Here is a 23602-nt window from a genome sequence, read left to right as displayed (position 1 = left end):
CACGATGTGTGAGTTCAGCTGAAACCTTCTGCCACCAGCCTCCCTCTTTGCAATGTTTATTCTGCATCTAATCACCCCCCTGGGTCATCTTTGGGGCAGTTTCAACCCTGACCATTTAATTTCTTCATTATTTTTTTCGGGCTGAGTTTGGAGGGTTAGTACCCTCACTGAATTCTGGAAGGGGGTTTCCTTCATTTCCAAAATGGCATATCAGTTGGTTTGAGACAGATGTCATAGGCAGCATACATGATTAATTGCACACATCCTTCCACGGTTATAAAAAACAACAAGAGAATTATAATTATTACTGTACAAGGTGCAAAAGAGATGCTTGAAGCAGAAATCCTTCTTAAAGCCCAATCTTCTTCCACTCCTGAAGTTCTTTCTTTTATTTTGTTCATGAGATCACGGCCAGAATTTTGCACACCAACTTTCTTCTGCCTCTGGAAAGGTGCGGAAAAGCAGGGTGTGAATGAAAGAATCCAGGATCCCACGCCGAATTCTTGACCTTTTGCTCAGGGCGCCGAGCTGAGACCGGGGATCCGCGCAGCGCGGCCGGACAGCCGATCTCCAGGCGCCCCCTTCAGGGCGACACGGGAAACAACAGGCGAGTTTGCTCCTTGGCAGAAGTGCTGCCGTCAACCAGCACCAGGGGGCGCTCTGAGTACTTCTGGACGATGCTGGAAACGCTGTCGAACAGCTGGCGAGGGAAAGATAAGTCCACATCGGTGTCCCCAGCTCGCCCCTTTCCCTGCTTTTGAATCTGGGTTTCCTCAAATCGGGGAAAGCTGTGGGGCAAAGGTGAGTGGGGGCTGTTGCAGATGCTGAATGCTGGCTTGGGGGGCACTTAATCATTTTCCCTTTCAATCTTGGGGGAGATTATGAAGATTAGTTTGGTTACTTCAAATTCAAGGAGTCTACCCTGTTGTGTTTTGGGGCCACTTCCTGAGTGGGACCCTGGATGTTTCCCCCCAAAATCCCACCTGTAGCACCACTAAGAATATTATTTCATTGTTTTTGCCGTTGTTAGATTTTGCCTTTCCTTCAAAATGTACCCCTCCTCCGATTTATTCCCACCACAAGAATCCTGGGGAGCAGGTTGGGCCGAGAGAGAGTGCCTGGCTCCAAGGCACCCCTGAGCTTCTATGGGCCTCCCCAGGGCCAGCCCCACACCCAAACTGCTACACATACTTGAGCAGGGGCGGGGGGGGGGGTTGGCTGAACCATTCTGGCTTGAAAATGGTTTAGGGTTTAGCATGTTGTGTGGAGCCTGCCAACTGTGACTTATTCAACCAATCCTGGTTAAACAAAACATGGCTTACCGCAATGTGTGATCCAGGCCATGATCTGGCAATGAAAAGTGTTAAGCCCCCACTTTTCCTCCATCACTAAAATTAACCATGATCTACATGATTTTGCCAGGTAGCCTATGTGCCTGCCAAGCCAAGATGATGTCACAAGCATTGTGACCTCACTGACAAATGGTGGGGGCAACTTACATAAATGACATCATTCATGCCATTTGCATGATGATATCACTGTGCATGTGATATCCTTTGACCCCCGGTCCTCTCCCTTGGATGTCCACACCAAGCAGCTTCCTATCCAGACGCTAAGCAGAGCTAACTCTGCTTTGTGGCCACAAAGATGGCCACGTCAGGAGGCAGAAGCTTGCGTATGGGACGTAGGACTGGATCTCCTAGAGGTCCAACCCTCCCCTCCACTCACCTCCTCATGGCTTTTGCCGTCCTTGCCAAGTGCAAACTGACCGCTGCTCTCCCGGTACTGGATGGGAACGTTGTAGACATGATTCTTGTAAAGAACCACCAAGGTGAAGGGCTGGCTCGGAGAGTGGTGGGAACTCTGCCGCACCATGAAGGCGCTGTTCTGCATGAAAGGAACGAAGAGGAGGAGAGCAAAGTGTCAAGGAGGCCTTCCAAATCCACTGAAACGCTTGAAAGTCTATTCAAGCGCTTTGAACCCAAATGAATTTTCTTCTCTGCCTCATGGACTCAGAGAAAGCTTGAGTTGGGAGGCCAAGAAAGAGCCATTTCTGGCTCCATGGAGAAACCTCCGAGGCCAGTCCATTGAGATCTTTCTTTGTTCAAAAGAGGACTTCTCCAGGCTGGAGAAGAGGTTGGAATTACAGATGGAGTTGAAGACAGGATAGGAATGTGTTGGGATTACAACTCCCAGAATTTCCCAGCCAAGGTGGACAAAACATAACCCCTGTGCTTTGACTGTGCAAACTGGAAGGTGGAATTCCAACATATTAGGTAGGGGAAGACTAGTTTAGAGGGTGGGCAAGCCCCCCCCCACTTGAGGATTCAATAGATAGTCTGGAATGTCCCTCCCTGCTAATTAAACCACGAAGCATAATTAGGAAGTGCTTTCAATGCTGCAATGAATCCATCCATTTCTTGCTTTGATACTCTTTCTTGAAGCGCAGCATCTAGGGCAGTATTTTTTGACCTTGGCAGCTTTTGGATGTGTGGACTTCAACTCCCAGAATTCCCCAGCCAGCCATGCTGGCTGGGGAATTCTGGGAGTTGAAGTCCACACACCTAAAAGTTGCCAAGGTTGAAAAACACTGCTGTAGGGTTTGGCTGCTGTACATCCCTCACCTCTCCTGATCACACAACAGTCACTTAGCAAGATTTGAAAAATGTCTTTTATTTGCCTAAAACCATATACCCCTCCATTCTAGTGCTTTTACTTTACAGCATTTTTTCACACCTGCCTAAAACCTCTGCACAGTACTGTATAGCTGGGCTCCAGAGTTTAAACAGCAGGCTTTTTCCTCCCTCCGCTCTGAGTTAATAGATAATTGGCTGGCCTCTTGCTGGGAGGGAGGTGGATGAAATCATTCTCCAGGCTTGGGATCTGCTGCTTCCCACTTTACCAGGTTCAGCCCTTACCTCTGCCCCACTCCGGATGGCTGACAAACAGTCAAGACCAGTGCAATCGTTTAAAAGGAAACACAGAAGCAAGCAAAAAGTAGTTGCTTGATAAGATAGAGTTGATGCAAGAGATAATGTAGGAAGGCCCTAATCCATTGAAGGAAGACTGCCAAGAGGTAACCACTTCAGCCTCTGTTGTAGAGAAGGGCCTCTTTGACTGATCTGAGGATAAGCTGCTGCGAGGGTAAGAGATGCCACAAAATTTAGCAGCAGATGCCAAAAGAACAGAGTTGCAGACTGCACTGCCTGTAGATAAGCGGAGAGCTTCAAGACAACAATCATGTTTGTCAGCGACTGGAAACCTTTTATGGACTTTTTGCTGAAAACGGGAAAAAAACGAACTTGTGATTTATGAGTTTGATGACTAGAAAGGGTAGAATATGGAAAGAAGGGAGCCATGATATAACTTTAGAGAGAGAGGATAAAATATAAATGCATTTATAACTGCTGTAAAGAAGACCGGAAACCGCTTCTTTATATCTTTTGTTTCGTTTTCCTTTTATTTATTTATTAATTTGCCACATTTATATAGCCGCCCACCTCACACAAAGCGACTTTTCCTTCTTTTCTGTCTTTTTAAAATTTCTTCCTTATTTACTTATCACCGTTGAAGAATGTATCCACAGAATAAAAACAGTACAAATGTAAAGAAGAAAAAAGAAAAGTGGAGACTTTTCTTTTTTCTTCTTTACATTTGTACTGTTTTTATTCTGTGGATACATTCTTCAACAAAAAAGCTGAGTAAAAAAAATATAGATAAGTGCCAAGCGTTCGCCCCCTCCATCATCAGAGCATGAGAAAACAGGCAAGGGTTTCGCTGCCCTCGATCGCCTATGTGAAGGTGCCTCATTTGAAAGCAAAGCGCTTGCTGGAATTCTTGTAATGTTACCTTTCCTTCTAATACATGTTACCCATCCCTTTTTTAATCACGAATGATTGATTCTTCGAATAAATATTACCGATAGAACTCTGAGAGAGTCTGTCCTTGGATTCACTGGGTCCCATCCCGATGCTCAGAATGGAGGTCTGAGGAACGGGTGGGAAATCTCTATTCTGCAACAGCCAGACCACAAAGTAAGTTGGCCACAAGCTCTGTTTCCTGTCCATAAAACAGGGCCACACTACCTTATTAAATTGGAGGAGAGCCGCTTCAGCCGTACGTCGGTCACAACTACCTGCATACCACGCTGCATTTTTCATATTGGGATGCTGCAGAAACATAACAGTGCTCATGAAGCAGATAAATGCAGGATGAGGGGTGCTCCCCTTTTCCGAACAAACCATCCTGACTCTTCTGCTCTGCCCCATCGTCTTCCACCTCTACCACAATCCCAACCCGTGCGTTTCAGATTTTGGTGCAGGAGTGAGGACAAGAGAAGAAGCTACCTGGCAACGTTGTAGGTGGAGATCCCCAGCAACCCCGTATATTCCACTCTTTGCTTCTTGGAGGGGGACCCAGTGCAAGTGGAAATTAAAAGATCTCTCCCTGCGTTTGTGAAATGCATTGAATAAAGCCCACTTGGGTCTTTCCAATCTTAACAAGCCATTATAAGTATCATCATCTTTTAGGAGCTGCAGAACTTTTTGCTGTTTTAACAACCCAAGGCAAGAGGTCAGTTTGAATGGACTGATAGAGATTTGGGTGCTTTGCAACAGATCCACCAGGATTTCTGACTCTTCAAGACTGACAGCAGTATAAGAGCCAGTGTAGAGCTGTGGTTATGTTGCTGGCTTAAAATCAGAAAGACCCAAGTTCAAAGTCATCCTTAGCTTTGGATGACTCTCTCTTTCTCTCAAATCCCCCTATCTCACAGGGCTGTTATTTGGGGGGTGGAACTGGAGGAAGGAGGACTACATTTGCTGCTTGGAGGGAGAAATGGGGTATAAATCTAATCAATCAATAAAAAATGAATTCAGTGCTATCCTCCTGTCCCTTTAAATATAGTCAATTAGCCTCTCTCAACTGGATCCTTGGCTAGAGATGTCCATAGTTGTAGAACAAGGGGTTGCAGAGTAGAAGCTGGTTGTCCTGGACTGCACAAAGTGTGTGACATTTGCTGGATTTTAGGATGGTAGTAAGAACATAAAATAAAAACCCAGATCCAGCAAATCTGAAGCCTGCCCATCCCTATTCTGCAGTGGTAGCTCTTCACACTATCTCCCTTCCTTCTGTATGTTTGACCATCCAGGGAGTAGGGAAGTTCAACTTTCTAACTTTCTCTACGTTCAAGGGAACAGTAACCCAGCCAAGCATCTTTATGCTCACCTCTGGAAGGATATCCGTTTTGAGGCACCTACCTGAAAAAAAAAACAAAAAACAGCATATCATGGGTCCGCAGAGTTGCATCACAGCATGAATTGTGCCTCTGTCCAATCGATAATTAAACTCATTGCATTATGGCCAAAACACAGTAGTTGTGTTTACACAACATACTTAAGATGCTTCCTCAACAAATCCATCTTCTGGGTACATATAATGCATGGAATCATAAATTAACACAGAGCAGGCCAGGTTTATATAGTATACTAAGTCACAGAAATCTGAACCAAGCTCAGTTTGTTGGGTGAATGCACCTGCTAGCATGTCCTGGACCCACTGCCAATGACTTCTGAATGGTTTGAAAGCTTGCATGATGTTCTGTCATTTTGATTGTTCCTAATAAAGGTTTCACCCAGCTGTGCATTTTACTGTATTTTCTTTCATGGACCAACAAGTTGTGACTGTTTGGAATGATTCCAAGAGCTTTTTATAATCAGTGCTATGCCCTTGAGTTTCCTTGTATCATCACTACGCACTTGAGTTTCTTTGTAAAATCATTGTATATTTTTATCAATTTGAGGGGGAGATGAGGGTGTTTGTTTGCATTTTCTAAAAATGGTAAATAATTTCAAGCAGTCACTGAATGTCCATTCAAAAAGGCAAGTACTGTAAAGAAATTTCTCCTGGAGAGTTCTACCACAATTCATTTCTGGAACAGAGAGAAATGTAGAATAGGGATTTTTTTTTTTTTGTAAAAAAGTGGTGGGTTGGACTCAGCAGTCCACTTCAGGGTTCAAGTATTTCTTTCTGGCCACAACTTTTCCCTGCACATCTCCCCACCTATAGATTTATATTTTCTCAACAATGACAGTGCCAACTTTGCAAAGTAGTCCTATATCTTTATTGTAAGGTTACATTCACAGAATCTTGCAAGTCTGAAAGGACATCTCTCCCCGCTCACCTTCACAGCCCAAGAAACTAGGGAGGGTCCCTTTTGAGATGTTTTCCATGCCTCCATTGCTTCTGGGGGCTCAGCTGCCTCTTATCTGACTGTGGCCTAGCCTGCTCTTCCTCCTGTCTCCCTAGGTCATTCCCCCAGACCATTACAGGCAGACTGGAAGGCATGGATTTGCAGAACAAATGAGTTGTGTCAAGAGGGCAATAGGAATAATCTGGGAGATGTATCTGGGCAGTGATATTTCTGCAAACCTGCAGAAGTGGTGGAAGGGGCTGCTCAGATAAGGCAACTCTTGCAGTTACAAAAATGATTTTTGCTTTGATCTTTCTCCTCCACCATCCGATTGTCCCCACCCACCCATGCAAGGCCATAGGCTGTTAGGTTGTTACCCTCAGGGTTGTTTTCTGGAAAGCTCTGGAATGAGAAAGAATGGAGAACATGGTTATTTTCCTGGCTGGATCAGACACATCTCTTCATCTGTTAATTCACACAAAGCTGGACTCATGTGTATCCTCCAACCAGGATGACTCAAGACATTTTTCTGCCTGAGACCATGGTGCTTATGATGTTCTCCACACAGCTGACTGAACGTCCATAGCAGTGTTTCTCAACCTTAGCAAGTTTAAGATATGTGGACTTCAACTCCCAGAATTCCCCAGCCAGCCAGCTATGCTGGCTGGGGAATTCTGGGAGTTGAAGTCCACACATCTTAAAGTTGCCAAGGTTGAGAAACACTGGACCATAGTAACCCAAACCAGCCACATTACTTTTGTTCACAAGGCCTCATAGGAATTTCTCCCTGCCCCTAGAAGTAAAGTTACAATAATACCAAGGCAAATAAATAGTGTGTTTTTGCTATTTGATGACACTGAAAGGGTGTTGCTCAAGGATAGAGCCAGCTCTGGCCCAGATATGTTTTTCACAGCACAAAGCTGCATGACCTTTGATCCATGAAGCCAAGGAAGGCATATAGGTATATATGATGTTCAGGGCTTTGATTCAAACCTACTTTTTCTGCAAATATTTTTAAAATGGGGTCCTGGAAAGAGTTGCTAAGCACCTACAGGACCCAATTTATTTCATTTATTTATTGTGCTTTTATCTGGTCCTTCCAAGAAGCTGATGGTCCTGTGCAAAGCTTTCCTCCCCAACTTGTTATCTGCAGAATGATGGGGTGCGAGGCCTTATCTTGAGCTTGCTTTGGTACACCACAAATTCTGCAACTCAACCATGCTCATAAATATACAAATGAATGAAGAGTTCCTTAAAAAATTATACAGGCATTTCTAGAGTTGCCTCTTTTCCCACAAATGCTGGATTTCTGCTCCTTATGTCATGTTTTACCACTCACCTGCTGTCCAAGTGGAGAAATTTTGGACCTAATAGAGAGAAAAATAGAGAGGATTGTACTACATGGAATCCATACTATAATGTGTAAGAGATAGATCTTACATGGTGCGTTGTATCACAGACAAGTGGCGCATTTAGAATTTTGAGAGCATGCTATGGGTGCTCTTACAAAATGGCTGCCATGTAGGGTATATGTGTGTGTGTATCAGCCACCTTTTCACAAAACAATTGACCATGCTAGCTGGGGAATTCTAGGAGTTGAAGTCCACAGATTAAAGTTGCCAAGTTTGAAAAACACTGGTTTAAACCCACAAGTTGCTGCAGGCCTTTCCTGAAGCAAGACCTTAGTTTTCTGTCCTTAGATGTTTGGATCCAACCTGACACCAATCCAGCATTGCTTGGAGCTCTCCGTGGTCCTGATTCCCTGTCTGAACTCTTGCCCCACCTGCATGATTATCCTTAATATTTTCGCCAAGCCATTGTCCACCCAACAGACTCCTGCATTTCTAGACCAGAATTGCTCTTGCGTCCATCATGAATAGAAATGACCCACAAGCAGTAGTCTTTGCTTCCAAGCTTCTGCATGCAACATCCAGATTAGGATAATTCTCAACTTTCTGCATCAGAATAAACCCAATCCTTCAGTCTTTGTGTGCCCTGGAGACTAGGTGCATCCAGGAGGTAGATCTAGTCTCCAGATTTGGAACCATGGAGCCTGTAATTTCAGGTCTGGAATATTTATGGGAAAACATGGGTATCCATCTTTCCTACCCACTTTCTCGGGATATATCATACTCACTTGGCTTGCTTCAAGAGGCAGGTTAGAGGTTCCAGGACTTGAGAAGTAAGCCCTTTGCAGGGCACCACGGCTGGCAAGAAATGAAAAAGAAATCAGGTCTAGGAGAAACGTGGCTTACAGGAAGCTCAGGACCTCTCTTGGAAAGTTTGGAGCAACTTGTCCCCGGTCAAGGTTGAAAAGGGCCAGGTTATTTAAGGAACTGCCTCTTCCCGATTAGATCTACCTGTCCCATCAGGTCCAGCAAAAAATGGCATGTTACAGGTCCCATCCACTAAAGAATGTCATCTGACAGGACCCAGGAAGACAGCCTTTTCTGCCGCGGCACCTGCCCTTTTGAACATCGCCCCCTGAGGTCAGATTGGCCCCAACTTCCTTGGCCTTCCAGAAGGGCCTGAAGACTTGGCTTTGCCATCTTGCCTGGGGATCTGTAGTGGTGATGTGAGGCCTGCTAAATTGCTATATTGTTAGCAAATTGGATTACACTCTCGCAGATTATGTTTTTTATAAAGCAGTTTCTATTCTTTTTAATGTGTTTTAATGGTTTTTGTGGTATGATTTGGGTTATTTTTTTGGCACTATTTTTTTGTGTTTCAGCTTAGTGAGCCACCCAAAGTCACCTAGGTGAGACGGGCTGCTATCTAAATTGAACAAATTAAGCAAACAAACAAACAAATAAAAACCAGAGTAGTTTTTCAAATGTGATTGTGCAAATCCTAGTTTGAAGGGAAAGTACAAGCCGTAGACTGTAATCACTCAACATACATGTCTATCATCAATTTAACCAAGTTTAGCTTGGAAGGGAAGGTACAATTTGAAGGGAAGGTACAAGCCACGGGGTGTGTTCACTCAGCATGCTTGTCCACTGTAAATTTAGCTGCATTAATTCAACACAATTTTCTGGGTTTGTACAGCACGCCAAACCTACCACTAACCAATCTCACAGACTGGATGTGCACAACACAGTTCAGTGCATAATGCAAACACAATCACAGTCTGCAAATTCAGAGGTGACGGCAGACCCAAAGAGTGGAAATGAAGTTCAACAAGCAAGAATGGAAGATACAAGGCTAAAACACTATATCACCCTGGACCAGTTGGGCAAAAAATGCTGTTATGATTTAGTTGGAATCCAGGACTGTCAGGAACACACTTCAAGTCACCAGTAAAGTGACTCATTCCATGTAGAACTCATCCTAGAAACCCACCAATGATGACCATCTCCATGAATCATTCAAAACAAAACATGCAGTGAAAGGCCATGCCATAGACTTGCCAAAGTTGTTGCCCTTCCTATTTTGGGTGCACTTCCTAGGAGTCCTGGCCATGCTGGTTGGAATTACTGAAGGTTGCAGTCCCAAGGCAACATCTTAGGGAATAAAGCCAAGTTCTGTTGGTCAGTTGAGGAAGCTATTGTGCACCAGGTGAGGTCATTCATCAGCCTAGCCTGGTAGCATTTTGATTTACTCTAGTTAAGAGCGGGTTTCCATCACCTGAAGCAGAGAAGAATTCTTCTCTTCATCTCCTTCTAATTGGATATGCCACTGAATAATGAGTTGGCAACTTTCTGTAGCCAAAGCATGTGAGCTCCCATTGAGCTCCCCAGAAGTGCTACCTTATAGAAGATAAGGGATCAAAAGAAAGGGCTTCACCTGTGGTGGCTTCACATTCCACATAGATAGGTTCATCTTTAGGCTCATCCTGCAAGAGGGAGAGAAAATTTTGAGGCTGGTAGTAACTGGTGCACCTGGTTGTGTTACTGCAAGAGTACGAGCAAAGAATGCTCCAGATGCTTGAATGAATTTGTGATTTGATGCAAACTTAGTTACCTTCTCATCTTTTGGGGCCAGGAAAGGATCTGCAAAAAAGGTTCAAAGAACAAGGATGAACACCTCAGAAGCAGAACTTTCTACCCACCCAGTATGTTCTGGCAAAGTGGGTACACTCCAGGTCCCCTCTATTAAATGTAGTCATCTTGTGGGACTGAAGAAGCGTGCCTTCTCTGTCATGGCCCCCATCCTCTAGAACAGAATCTCCCCAGAAATAAGGACAGCACCCTCTCTCCTGAGGTTCCAGAAAGCTCTTAAAACCTGGCCTTGGTCCCAGGCCTGGGGTTAATGTATTGTTTTTTGGGGGGCTGTTTTATTTTGTTTCATTTGTGTCATTTTTATATCATTTTAGTCTGGACTGTCTTTATGGTTTTAGGTTTTATTTGTTTTTATGGATTTTTTTGTTTTGTTTTGTATGTCACCTAGAGTCCACGGGAGTTGGGCGGCTATAATACATTTAAATAATAAATAATAAATAAATAAATAAAACAAGGAATATGCATGTGTACTTCCAGATATAGCACCAAAGGTTGACTTTTGACTCCTTGGGCTTCCAAAGAAACATGGGACTCATTGTACAGTGGTATATTTAGATTCAGACTTCACTTTCTGGGAGATCTCAACTCCTTTAAAAAACAACAATACGTTTCTTAGTTTTTATTGATATAATGCAGTATGTGCTGTTGAGAGAAGGGTTTTATCCCAGCTGTTTGGCACAACTAGTAAACCCCAGTCAATTATTGCAAAACAAGACAAATGCTAGGTGTGGTTGACAGGTGTTCCAGTCCAACACAACTTGGCATCCCTAAACTGGAAAACTGCCTTTAGTGCCTCTGTTTTGAAACAGTTTAGAACTTGACATAGAATCATATTGCCCAGGTTTTTGATTGTGTCCATGAAGAGCTAGTTCAAAGGGTGAGAGTACACACATTTCACAAAACCAACCTTTGATGTGTCTTCCTAAGAGCGCATAGTGACCTCCTTTGCAACACCCCTAACATGAGAGATTCAGTGTCCTTCCTGTAGATACATTCCAATTTTTTGAAAGATGGTTTCAAAATCTTAACTCCCTTCTTCGAACCTGGTTCTATTCAATATTCAAACAATATGGAACAGCTATTGTAGACCACACAACTGAATCATGGATGCTAAAGTACCTTTTAAAGTACCTTTGTTCCATCTTCAAACCTAGGAATGTCCATCAAGGGCTCCAGTAGACCCCAAATAGAATTTTTGGTGAATTAATCTCATCTTAAAGTTACAAGAAAGATGCATAACATTTAAAAAAAACATGCGGTAGTAATGTTAATATAGCAGACTCTAATTTTCTATTCCAAATTTCTTGTAAATTGTCAGCATTTATTTCAGTAAAACTCTTTCATTGCTGAGACCAAAAAAAAAAGTCTAATATGCTCCAAATACTGGGAATTTGCAAGGCTGCCAAACATCAATTAGTAAACCTCAGTCTTGTTGCAATTCTACGTACATACCACTGTTTATGGCCACCTTTGCTTGATGTCCGGAGGAGGCCAAGACAGGCAAGGACACCCGGCGAGCTGCGAGAGGAAGAGAATGTGGCTGGGCAGGTTTCATCATTCTCTTTTTCAGCGCTGCAAAGAAAAAAAAATAGCTACCTAACTTGGATGGTGGCGGGGAATCTGCTGCTGCTCAGCAGAAGCAGAAAAAAAGTGGAATTTGCACTATATTGAAATACTGAAACCTAGCATCCTGTCCTGTCCTTCTCCCACATTAGTCCATTCCATTTCCTTTCCCCCAGAGGTTATTAATCCATTAAAAAGAGGTTCCACCCTGGGATCTGGAGTTTTGCTTCTCTGTTTTGGTATTTCTCAAACAAAATTGGGCATTTCTCGTGGACATCAATTGGTCAAGAACTTGGAGAAGTCAAGTGGCTATTTATCCAGATGAATGGAAAGCTGCATTAGAACACCAAGAGAATCAACGTGCTATCAAACTAGGAGATCTCCTGTAGATAACTTTGGTCTGCTAGCTGGAGAAGGGAAGAGTGCAGGCTTCTGGGAATTGTAGTCCCCACTTCTCTGCACTGGACAAATCCTAATGAGATGGCAACCCTGGAGGCTCATTTCTCAGCAGATGAACTGGCAGCCATTCTGTAATGGAGGCGTCTCTTTCTGGATGGTGCCACTTTCAGATTGCTGAGCATGGCTTACAAATTCCTAGCATTGAAGGAAAACAAGCTGTTGAAGTAAGCTAGCATGTGTGGCCTGGGAGCAGGGAGGAGGCTGGCTTTTTAGAATGGGCAGAGGATGCAAATATGGGATTTCCCCATCTGGACTCGAGGGTGGCATGGCATGACTTTGCCCTTTGAGTTTGCTGGGCTTTGTCCACTCCTGAACCACTAAGAAAATGGGTTGTGCAGAAAAGGAGGCCAAGATTCACTGCTTAGGCCTGAGTCCCAAACCAGTTCGGCTGCCAAAGGCTGGCCATGTCGTCCTGGATTCTCAACAGGCTGCCTGTGAATGGTATAGAAACAGAAGCCCTGGACTTTCCTACAGATGTGTCCCAGTTTCTTCTCTCATGAAAAGTGGCAGCACATAGGATTCCAAACCCAGCAACAATCCTGCCAGAGCCCAGCATGTTGGGTGAACACAGCTTAGGGTTAGTCTAGGACAGTGTTTCTCAACCTCGGCGACTTTAAGATGCATGGACTTCAACTCCCAGAATTCTCCAGCCAGCCATGCTGGCTGGGGAATTCTGGGAGTTGAAGTCCATGCATCTTAAAGTCGCCGAGGTTGAGAAACACTGGTCTAGGACCTCCACATTGGGAGAATTGGATAAATCATGGTTATGTTAACCAAGGGTATGCACATTGAGTGAGTACCACTGGCTTCTCTGAAAATAAATCTAATGCCCTACAAGGACTGTGCCTGATATCATGCCTTAGAGATTGTCAACATGATAGGTTCCAATAGACCTACATTATCTCTCTTGGTGCCCAACCATCTTCCTGCCCACCCCAATGTGTCTGTGATGGAATGGTGTTATGAAGGCCAGGCTCAGGGAGATAAGCGTTTCCTTAGCCCTCAACAGGAGCGTGGGAAGTTTAAGAAGATGAGACTGGCACCACCCTAAGGAATTCACAGTGTTGTGGCTTGCTGGCTTGGGAAGTTAGATTCTGTCTTGAGGTGGAAGCTAATAAACGCAACAGAACTGTATCTGTACTGTCTTGTGGAGTTCTTTGGGCTGAACCTAACAGTGTCCTTCCCTGGCCAAAAGAGAAACGATGGTTAGAAATTTAGAGTAGCCCGCCATAAAAGATGCAAGTCCTTCCATCACAATCTTCCATCCTCCAGAAGCCCATTCCTCCAGTAGCACTGCTCACAGCCCCTTCCCCTGACCTTCCTCAATGGCTTGGAAGTTGATTGTCCCCTCACCGTCTTCAGCTCCAGGCTTTGTCAGCAACTGCAAGGCATAAGAGGGGAAATTTGGTAGGGCGAGGTGCAGAAAGAGAACTCTGGGGAAGCTCTTCCAGATGTGGTGGTATCAGTTGGTGTGGCGCAAGGCCTTTGTGGTCTGCAGAGACCTCCGTTTAACAGTTTAAATTATGTGAATAGAAGCAAAAGCAGGCAGCAGATTGCAAGTGATCAGCTGCTTTTGAAAAGAAGACACAAAGGCCTTCACAGTCTCTTTCTGCCTTCTGATCTTTGGCTTGAATAAGCAGAATCTCAACCAAAAATATTTATGCCTCATATTCATGCACTAGAACTTCACTAACCATGTCTGGGTTCACCCCCAAATCTCTCTGCTCTGCTTGTAACCTTCCCTCAAGACAATGACAGATCCTGAGGTCCTGGAACTGCAGATGGGAGACTAAGGTCATCCATTTAGCATGATCAGGTTGGTTTTCCCCTCCTTTAGATGAAAAAGTTCATGGCTCCAGTATTAGGAGAAAGAGGAAACCTCCACTGGTACAATGCAAAAAATAAAAGCAGAGTCGGGGAGGACTGTGTGAAATTATTCCATGCAAGGTTAGAGGATTCAGCTCTTTGGTTTCCAAAGAGCTGAAAAAGAGGGTAGTTGAGTGACTGATGGTAATCGACACTTTCACAAACTCTGAGTCTCTTACCATGCAGGGCTTTGAATGCAAACTGCTGTTCGGCTCAGAGAAGCGTCTTAGGCCTGGACAATCTAAGGGCAGAGAAATAATCTGAGAAAGTATTGGACATCCGCTTTCCCTCACTAATCATTTTCCCTGCTGTCCCTTCTCCTCCTCCTCCTCCTCATATCCCATCTTCTCCATCCATGAACCTCTTTCTCTGATACGGAGAGGTCCTCCATGCATTATTTAGCCCAACCTTGGTGCATAAATTATTCATGGGTCTGAAATTAGAGACTGCCCTTTTTCTGAAGGCATCTTTCTCGTCATCTGTGGGCCATCCAACAGCTGTAGCCGACATCAAGCCAACTTGATTCCCCCTCCTCCCTTTTTGCAATCCTAGAAGCTCCCACGTTTACCCTGTCAAATACCAGTGGCGTGATTGTCCACCAGTTTTCAGTAAGAACACAAGGAAAAGAGTTGTTTTACTTAACACATTAATCTTTTTTAAAGAAAAGAACTTCTCCAAAATGTGCAAAAAAAGTGTCAACATTTATAGTTCATCTCCTGCAGGGATGTGACTGGGTCACTGCCCTGACACTTGTGATCCTTGGCAGAAAGAAAGAAAGAAAGAAAGAAAGAAAGAGAGAGAGAGAGAGAGAGAGAGAGAGAGAGAGATCAATCTCTTGGTCATTTTTGAAGAGTTACTCAATGCCAGTCCAGTTTAATTTTTAAAATAATGTGGAAAGAGAGCAGGGGATTTGAAGCAATTGCTGATCCACAAGTAGTACTTAGAAACAGGCTGAACAACCGCAGTATAGACAAAGAGTTCCTTCTAATATGAGTTTTGTTTTATTTAAATTATTATAATTAGCCTCAGCTCACTGAGATAATGTCAGTTTTCAAAAGCTTGCTTTTTTTGCCCCAAAATAAGGATGGCACTGGGAGCAGGCAGCCTCTGGAAGACTTCTAATTTCTAGCCATCTGATTTCTACCTTTAAACTCCCCCAAACCAGCCTCAAATCATGCTGCTGAAACTCAGCTATTTAGCAGATGAATGCCAGTAGTGCAGTTTAGAGCAACTGCCCTCCTAAAAAGTCCTGTATTCATGGACCACATGGCAGATTCCCAAAAAGAGGTTCATCCCAACACCCCCTCCCCTGGAAGGAGCTGGGCTGGCAGATTTTCAGAATCCCATGTACCAGAATCCTTGCCTGACTCTGACATCAACCCACCTCTTTCCTTGGAGGCTTGTTCTCTTAGGGGGTGTGGGTTCTGGACAACAGAGTTGGGAAGGAACCAGGCAGAGAAGGGCCCCAAACCATCAAGTCTGCTGGACTCCTGCTGACCTCATGGATGTATCTACCTAGGGTTGTGTGGTTTTTTGTTTTTGTTTTTGCAACAATACCAAATTACTTTGCTATTGCCTTCTCCTAATCCAACTCTGTTATTTTCTAGTGGTCTCCCTTCCAAGTCCTAACCAGGTCCAACCCTGCTTAGCTTTTTGAGATCAGCAACTGAAAGGCAAATGGGAATTGCAAAATACTAAGAATTTCTTGCATGCCTCTTTATTCCAAGTGGCTTCTCAAGGATTAGATCAATGGCTCAGGTCTCTCTCTCACTCTCTCTCTCTCTCTCTCTCTCTCTCTCTCTCTCTCTCTCTCACACACACACACACACACACACACGTATACACACACATATAAACACAGCCTGAATGGTTTCCAAAATCCAGCATGGCCCAAAATATATCCTTTGTCTAGCATCATGATTTGGACTACCAAAATCCAGCAACTAAGAGATTCTCCCATGATTATGATAGACCTTACAAGCTTATCTAGTCTTTGCACCTTACCAAGGTATATGCCCTCTGCAGCCTCCTGCTGTTTGGCTACAGACATTTTCCTAATTGGTTCTTCTCTTGGGGGAGCTTCATATGTATACTGAGCCTCTTCTTCTTCCTCCTCCTCTTCAGCAGTGGTGGTGTGAACCTAAAGGAACATCCCAAGAAGATTGCCTTGCTCAATAATCTGGTAGCACCATCCTGAGGAAACTCTGCACTTTATTAAAGCACCCCCCCCCAGCTTTTCTCTGGGAGGAGAAGTGAGAGTTGTCCAGAGGATCCAAAAGAAAGAAAGAAATTAAGGAGTCTTAAAAAAGCATAGCTGCGGTTTGGTAGCAGATGTTCCAGCCACAGCATAGAAGGGAATAGCGGCGAGGTGTGCCTGTTCTTTTGCTACACCTTGGGGAAATACAGGAAGCTGCGATGTAGAAAGAGCAACGTATCACGAATGAAGGAGGAAGTGTTAGGAGTTAAAGTGGGGAACAGAAAGTAATGCTCCTCGGCCCGGCTGCATGGCAACCCCAACGTGATTTTGGTTTACCTCCCCAAAACTTAAGCAGGGCTAGACCTTTTTAGCGCTTGGATGGGAGACCACTAGGAAATCTCAGGCTTGTTAGATTGAGAAGATCAATCTAGCTCTTGCTAGACTGGAAAGCTAAGAGGGGGAAAAAAATATTGGAAGGAGGCAGTGGCAAAGAACATTCGTACTGTTGCCAAGAAAGCTGCGAAGACGTGTCCAGGAGCCAAGCTCAACTCAAGCGAGTCTCTTTTAATGCTGGAGGGCGTTTTGGGAAATCAGTTTACTTACCGCCTCCCCCTGGATCTCTGAAACACACAAAAAGAGCGGGGGTTAATGGCATGAGTTGTTCTCACTGGGGCAGCAAAACGTTTTAAGCCAGTCCTGGCAGGGAGGAATTGTGTGATGACCAGCTACGAAGCCAAACTGAAAGAAGACACGGAGCTTTGCACCGGGAACCCAGCAGCGCAGGGAAGTTCCCTTTGTATTAAGCAGCTTAAAAATCTTGGAAAATGACTGTGGGTAATTTCCACTTTAGTGTGTGCTGGCCAATGAATCTGCCCGGTACTCCGTCTCCCCCGTGGCATATCTAACGATCCTCGAAAGTCCCTGGGCACAAAAGGGCCTTATGTTGGCACAATGCCATGCCCTCTGCTCAGCCATCCTGGAAGGTCGATACGCGGAGCGGCCCTGGCCTTGCGACTCTGGACACACAGAAACAACACAGCATGTGTTTCTCCAGTGCTCACACTACAGACGTTCCCGCTAGTGTCATCTACTCCATCCTAATCCAGGAAACAGGGCAATTTTACACCTCCCTCTTACTTTCAGGTAGTAACTCCTGCCTCAGTATACAGCATTGCTAGATTCTGTGCAGCAGCGTTCAAAATTTGTCACATGATGACCTGAATCTCATGCTTCGGGCGTAACGTTACAAACTAGATCAGTGTTTCTCAACCTCAGCAACTTTAAGAGGTGTGGACTTCAACTCCCAGAATTCCCCAGCCAGCTAGCTGGGGAATTCTGGGAGTTCAAGTCCACACCTCTTAAAGTTGCTGAGGTTGAGAAACACTGATCTAGATTCAGTGTGTCCTATTTGGGAGCTTTGTAACTTCATGCACATACTAACTTTTTATGTTCCCCTATATCCACCTAGTGGTCCCACCCCTTTTTTCAGACTCTCCCTTTTATATTTTTTCTTTATATTTTTTATACCTTTTACATCCCTTTTAGCTTCTTACTATTTATTTACAATTCCTTGTAGATTCTCATTTATATATATTAGCTTATATATCTTTTATGCCTTTTACATCTCTTTTAGCTTTTTCCTTTTTATATACAATTCCTTGTAGATTCTCATTTTGATATCTTTTATATATCTTTTAGCTTATATATCTTTTATACCTTTTCCGTCTCTTTTAGCTTTTTCCTTTTTATGTACAATTCCTTGTAGATTCTCATTTTGATAGCTTTTATATATCTTTTAGCTTATATATCTTTTATACCTTTTCCGTCCCTTTTAGCTTTTTCCTTTTTATGTACAATTCCTTTCAGATTCTCATTTTGATAGCTTTTATACTTTCTACGTCTCTTTTCTACTTTACTCACTGGATAATGACTGTGCCCCACCCTGTTATGCTGGTTTATGAGTGTAATAATGATTGATTTGCTACATCCAGATCAGAACAAGTACACATGCCACTGTTCAGCTAGCAAAAAATATACCTTGGACGTTTACATGTTAAACATCAGGAAACAGGGGAAAAAAGTTAACTTAAAAACGGAACAAAAGGCAGACAAAAACAGGGAAAGAGAAAATCACAAACAAAGGGAACAATTTGCATTATCTCTGTATCTCTATATCAAAAGGCACAGAACTTTCCAGAGCCACTGGAAGCAGTTATTTATTATTATTATTATTATTATTATTATTATTAATTTTTTTATTAATTACAAAAAGAAGGAAAGAAAAAGATAAAAGTGCTTTACTGGAAACAGTCCTGAATTAATTAGCCTGGATAGTCCCAAAGGGAGCAGCCTTTACTTATTCTAGTTTTAACCTTGTTTATATCTACAAAGAAAGCAGCAGAAAAGAGATGGAAAGGAGGACACTATGTGATCTCTCCTCTATTATGCACCAACTTTGCTGGCTGGGGAATTCTGGGAGTTGAAGTCCACCTGTCTTAAAATTGCCAAGGTTGAGAAACGCTGAACTAACCAAATCGTTTAGGTTTCCACAACATGGCTGAGCCTCCGAATAACTTACCCAAAGTTTGAACTAATCAGGCTTAAACGTGGCATGAATGCATCTGCTACATCTCCAGCTGATCCTGGTTAAGGGTGTGTGTGTGTGAAAAAGCCATGGAGCTGATTAAATATGACTATCCAAAGGAAGGGTCCCTAAGAGACCCTTTGCCACTGTCTCCAGTGGAGCATCCTACCTCAAGGCTCCAGGCCTGATCTTATATAGGCAATTAACTCATTCGAGCCCTCAGCAGTGTCAAAGATTCCCTTGTCACTTCCTGGACAAAGATGCCACAACCCCTGTGGGTTTGGTGAGTAGGATCATCTTCCTTTTTCAGGGGGCTTGGAAGGGTCCCACTCAGATTGCTGGCTTTATCTCATCCCTTGCACAAAGAAATGAAGGAGGAACCTCCTGGAATCTTCTCCCCGCTCCTCTGGTGTCCATAGGGCAGAGTAAAAAAAAAGTCAAGATGGCAGCTATGACGGTGCTCCACCTGCTTTTTATGTGTGTTGCAGACACCTTTGGAGTCCTTGAGACTCTCTGAGCTTGGTTGTTTTCTTACAGACGTTTCATTACCCGTCTAGGTAACATCTTCCATGCTGCAGTGCCTCATGGGCTACAGCACAGGTAAGTTACCCTACCTAGTTGGGTAACAAAATGTCTGCAAGAAAACCACCAAGCTCAGAGAACCCCAAGGACTCCACAGTTCAACCCTGAGCTACAGAGATTCTCTTCTATTGGCAGACTCCTCTGTCCACCACTCCCCCAAATCCTGGGCTACAACGTTCTTTGCCCCATACAGTCCCCCTAGCCTGGTGATGTCACTTATGGAAATACTGTGGTTGAGTTGACTGGGATTCAAGCTTGTTTTTAGGTTTCTTAGGTGGTTAATGAAAAAGATGTTTTTTTCTGTAGGCTGAGGAGGATGCCAAATATTTGATGAGTAAGCTGAATCTTCAATATTAAAAATCACAGGATCATTCCAATATGATGGAATCTACAACTTACCAGGTCTCTTTGGAGGTGCCGGTGGAAGTTCAGACCTTTAAAGACCACAGAGAATGAATTCAGTGAATTCAGAGCCTTCCTGAAATCCTATTTCCATCACAAAGAATAGTTTGCAGCCTTGCTACCACCTCATTCTCTTGCAAGAGCAAAGAAATTACCCTGACATTTATTTTATTGGGTCAATTTATATCCTGCTTTTTCTGCAAGAGCTCAGGGGGGCATGCACAGCACACCCTCCTCTCCTGTCCTATTGCTCTCTAACCTGACGTTGTGCTCATCTGGTTTCCATAAAGTTTTAGCACATTTCTAAAAGTCTATGCACAGATAGAATATGAAGGACACTAGATGGGAACCAGCATCTTCTTTCACAGTAGCCTGATGGTCATTGAAAGCCCAAAATATGGCTACGAAACCAATAACCTTCTTATAATAGAATTAAAATTGGAATTAAGGCACATCTGGCCTCAGAAGGTGAAATCAATGAACGTGGCCTTGTAGCTGATTTTGAAAAAGGCATTCTAAGATACTCTGGTCTTTGTCTTCTCTCTCCTTTCTCCTTCTCCAGACTCCACTTCTAACACCCACAGCTTATTCCAGTTTATTTCCTGGTCTGACTTTATGCCATAAAATTCCACAGAAGCTGCTACTCACAGAGCCTTATTCTTCCCAAATATATTCTGTAAAGAGAAATCAGAATGAAAATGACATCAACATCTCCCTCTACTTTTAAGCACCCTAGATCTCTCAATCAACACTGGAGCGTGTATCAGACTTTAGTAGCATTGACAGTTTGGGGGAAAGTGGAGCTAATTCAAAAAAATTACCTAATGCTCTTTGGCACACCCAGGTGTTCCCAAATATGCAGAAGTATATGATACTGTAAAGTGATCGGGAAAACACACATGTATGTAAAAATGGCCAACTTAATTAGACGTCATGCAAGTTTCACGTTATAGTAGGACAGCTGGGGTAAAGGTGTAGTGGTTGTTGAAAAGATATTTTTTAAAATACATAGTCCACTTATTACTTGGTGTTGTCTCCAGCCTTGCTAACAGAGAATAAGTATCAATAAACTCAACACTTTTTATGTTAGCAAAGCTGGAGATGTATCTGGGGACTCTCACTAAAGAAAGCAATCGCATAGACTTCTTGGTTATAGAATTGCTTTCTTGTTCAGCTTGGCTAGAAAAATGTTGAATTGCGTCTTCCTTGTCCCTGTCAGTCAAGTTTTGATCAACTTATATCAGGATTAGGCAACCAGCCTAAGTCAAGATGGCAAAGGATTGTGGCAGTTGCAGTCCAAAAACCTTTGGAAAACAACCATGGATGATCAGCCTTCACAAAAATCGATTGCACAAAAAGCATTAGATTTCCATTGAAAAGTTCAGAGAAATGGCTTCATGATAGCTGTCCCCAGTCTGAGGTCTTCCCGATATATTGGACTTCAATTCAATTCAAATCTTGAGTTGAGAACTTCTGTCTTTCTCTTCTATTGGGACATCTATCTTGCCAGTTTGAGTTGGAAAGCAAGAAGACTCTAATATAAGCCCTCCAACTATTATAGAAGACAGGGTCCTACAGTAGTTCTGAATTATAACAGACATGACACAAGTCAGATCAGAGGTGACACATTTCCCAAGAATGGAGTAGTAGAGTGTCGTATGATTTTATCTCTAACAAGATTACTTCTCCAACCAGTAGGTTATAATGATGGTTAGATACCATTTTGATCTGTCCTTTGTGACCCATTATCATATATACTAATGCTGCATCACTTCTGTTCTCCTGGGCAGCCCAGGACATCTGGAGAAAATAGCCATGATTAAATGCAACGGAGATCTGGCACCCTTCCATAAGGGGAGTGGGGGAAAAAACCTATTGGTTGAATTTATAAGTAGTGCTAAGTTAATTGTAGAATAAATTACAAATGCCTTGGCTTACTAAGACATAAACTATAGTTTATATATCTGAATGGCTGGGTTTGTACAACATGGCAAATTAAAACTAAAGAAACCGTCTTAGAGCAGTGTGAATTTGATCACTGGAAACCTCTTCTGTACAAGCCAAACTGAAATGACCAGGAAAATGAAAGTTTCTAGAAGAGCTGAGTTGGTGATGGACTTGGTTGACCAATACATCTTCCAAATCAGGGCTGCAAAAATCCAGATGGCCACAGGATGGCAGGAATGGGAATGTTCTGTGCTTCTTGGCTGCTACCTAGTGGTCATGAGGAGTTCTGCAGTCCAGATCTGGTAGTCTTGGTGAACAGCTCAGATAGATCCTCGATATTAAATCCCATAAATAATACCAGCTATTTTCCTTGGCTGGAATTGACCTTGCAATTGTAATTTGTGTCATTTACAATCCTGGGAGCCCCCCTCAGGTCATGAAGTTGAGAACTTCTGTCTTTCTCTTCTATTGGGACGTCTATCTTGCCATTTTGAGTTGGAAAGCAAGAAGACTCTAATATAAGCCCCCAGATTCAATCCAACCCACCTATGGTACGTGGCTTCCCCCATTTTTGCTTTGCAGCTCTCTAAGAAATTGCTAAAAATTTTGCCCACTCTGAAGCACTGCATAAGGAAACGAGGAAAACTTTCCAATAAGTGCATATCACCAGAAGCATATGGATTGTGGTCCTACAAGATGCTTCTCCTGATTACTGAATAACTGATTTCCTATGCTGGAAACATATAAACAACTTGAAATTAACTAAAGGGACTGAGTTCACACAACACAAGTCTTTTGGGGGGACAACCATACAATGTAGATGATGATGATGATGATGATGATGATGATGATGATGATGATGAAGAAGAAGAAGAAGAAGAAGAAGAAGAAGAAGAAGAAGAAGAAGAAGAAGAAGAAGAAGAAGAAGAAGAAGAAGAAGATGACAATGATTGGTATGTTATGCAAATGTATTACAGCTTACTGCTAGAGCTTACTGAAGTTGGTTTAGGGCAGTGTTTTTCAAACTTGGCCACTTTAAGATCTGTGGACTTGAACTCCCAGAATTCCCCAGCCAGCATGCTGGCTGGGGAATTCTGGGAGTTGAAGTCCACGCATCTTAAAGTGGCCAAGTTTGAAAAACACTGGTTTAGTGAATTGTGTGAACCTAACCATGGGGACTTGTTCTCAGCATGACAGCCACTTAAACCCCAGCACATCACAGACCAGGATCCATTCTCACATCAACAGGCAGCAGGTGAGCTGGACTTAATTTGGGGGATCTTCCCAGCAGAAAGACCTTGTGTTATCCCACAAATCTTCCCCCTTTCCTGAGGAGTATTTCCTATCCATCAGCCTCCCCCCCACCGCCCTCAGAAAATCAAGAGGGAAAATAACATTGTGATCTCTTACCATGCTGAAGGAAAGCAGGTCCTCTGTGCCCAGCTGGATCTCCTGCACTGCAGAGACGGGGACTTTGTCTGCCCATTTGCATGGGCATTCTGTGGGCACCGAAAGGGAAGGTGGGAAAGGGAGGTGTCTTCAGCTAAGAGGCATATTAGGGTTGGGTTGTTTCTGGTTCAGCTATTCTCTGAAGAGTTTTACAAATGATTTCTTTATTTGGACAAAGCTTGTTATGAGAATGCAGCAATGGGATTGCTTTAACTTAGATTTAGGTTTAGCATGTTGTGTGTACCCAGCCAATGTTGTTTTGAGTATTTCCTCCTACAACTCCCCACAACAGCTGGAGCTTCTGCCAGATTGTGTGTGGCTGAATTTAGCCAGATCTGCCACCAGTTTTTCTTTTTCTTTCT

At 43.4% G+C, this 23602-nt stretch overlaps 1 protein-coding gene across 1 annotated transcript; it reads right to left on the bottom strand.

Moving 5' to 3' along the window:
• Window positions 1-499: 499 nt before the first annotated feature.
• Window positions 500-18049, bottom strand: LOC112540850 (SH2 domain-containing protein 6-like). The gene is made up of 12 exons (XM_088151903.1): window positions 17993-18049; window positions 16084-16219; window positions 14259-14320; window positions 13531-13594; window positions 11644-11763; window positions 10154-10182; window positions 9977-10025; window positions 8328-8397; window positions 7530-7557; window positions 4086-4169; window positions 1729-1887; window positions 500-700 (listed from the first exon to the last, which is right to left on the bottom strand). The coding sequence occupies exons 1-12, from the start codon at window positions 18047-18049 to the stop codon at window positions 584-586; spliced, it is 975 nt and encodes a 324-aa protein (XP_088008029.1). The 3' UTR covers window positions 500-583.
• Between the last annotated feature and the right edge of the window lie 5553 nt (window positions 18050-23602).

This window comes from Python bivittatus, unplaced genomic scaffold (genome assembly GCF_059951505.1).
Source record: "Python bivittatus isolate LINGU-HERP-01145 unplaced genomic scaffold, Pbiv_v1 ctg000680_np1212, whole genome shotgun sequence".
In the NCBI taxonomy this organism is placed as follows: domain Eukaryota; kingdom Metazoa; phylum Chordata; class Lepidosauria; order Squamata; family Pythonidae; genus Python; species Python bivittatus.
Note: the sequence above shows the minus strand (reverse complement) of the source record. Positions and strands in the feature narration are given on the sequence as shown.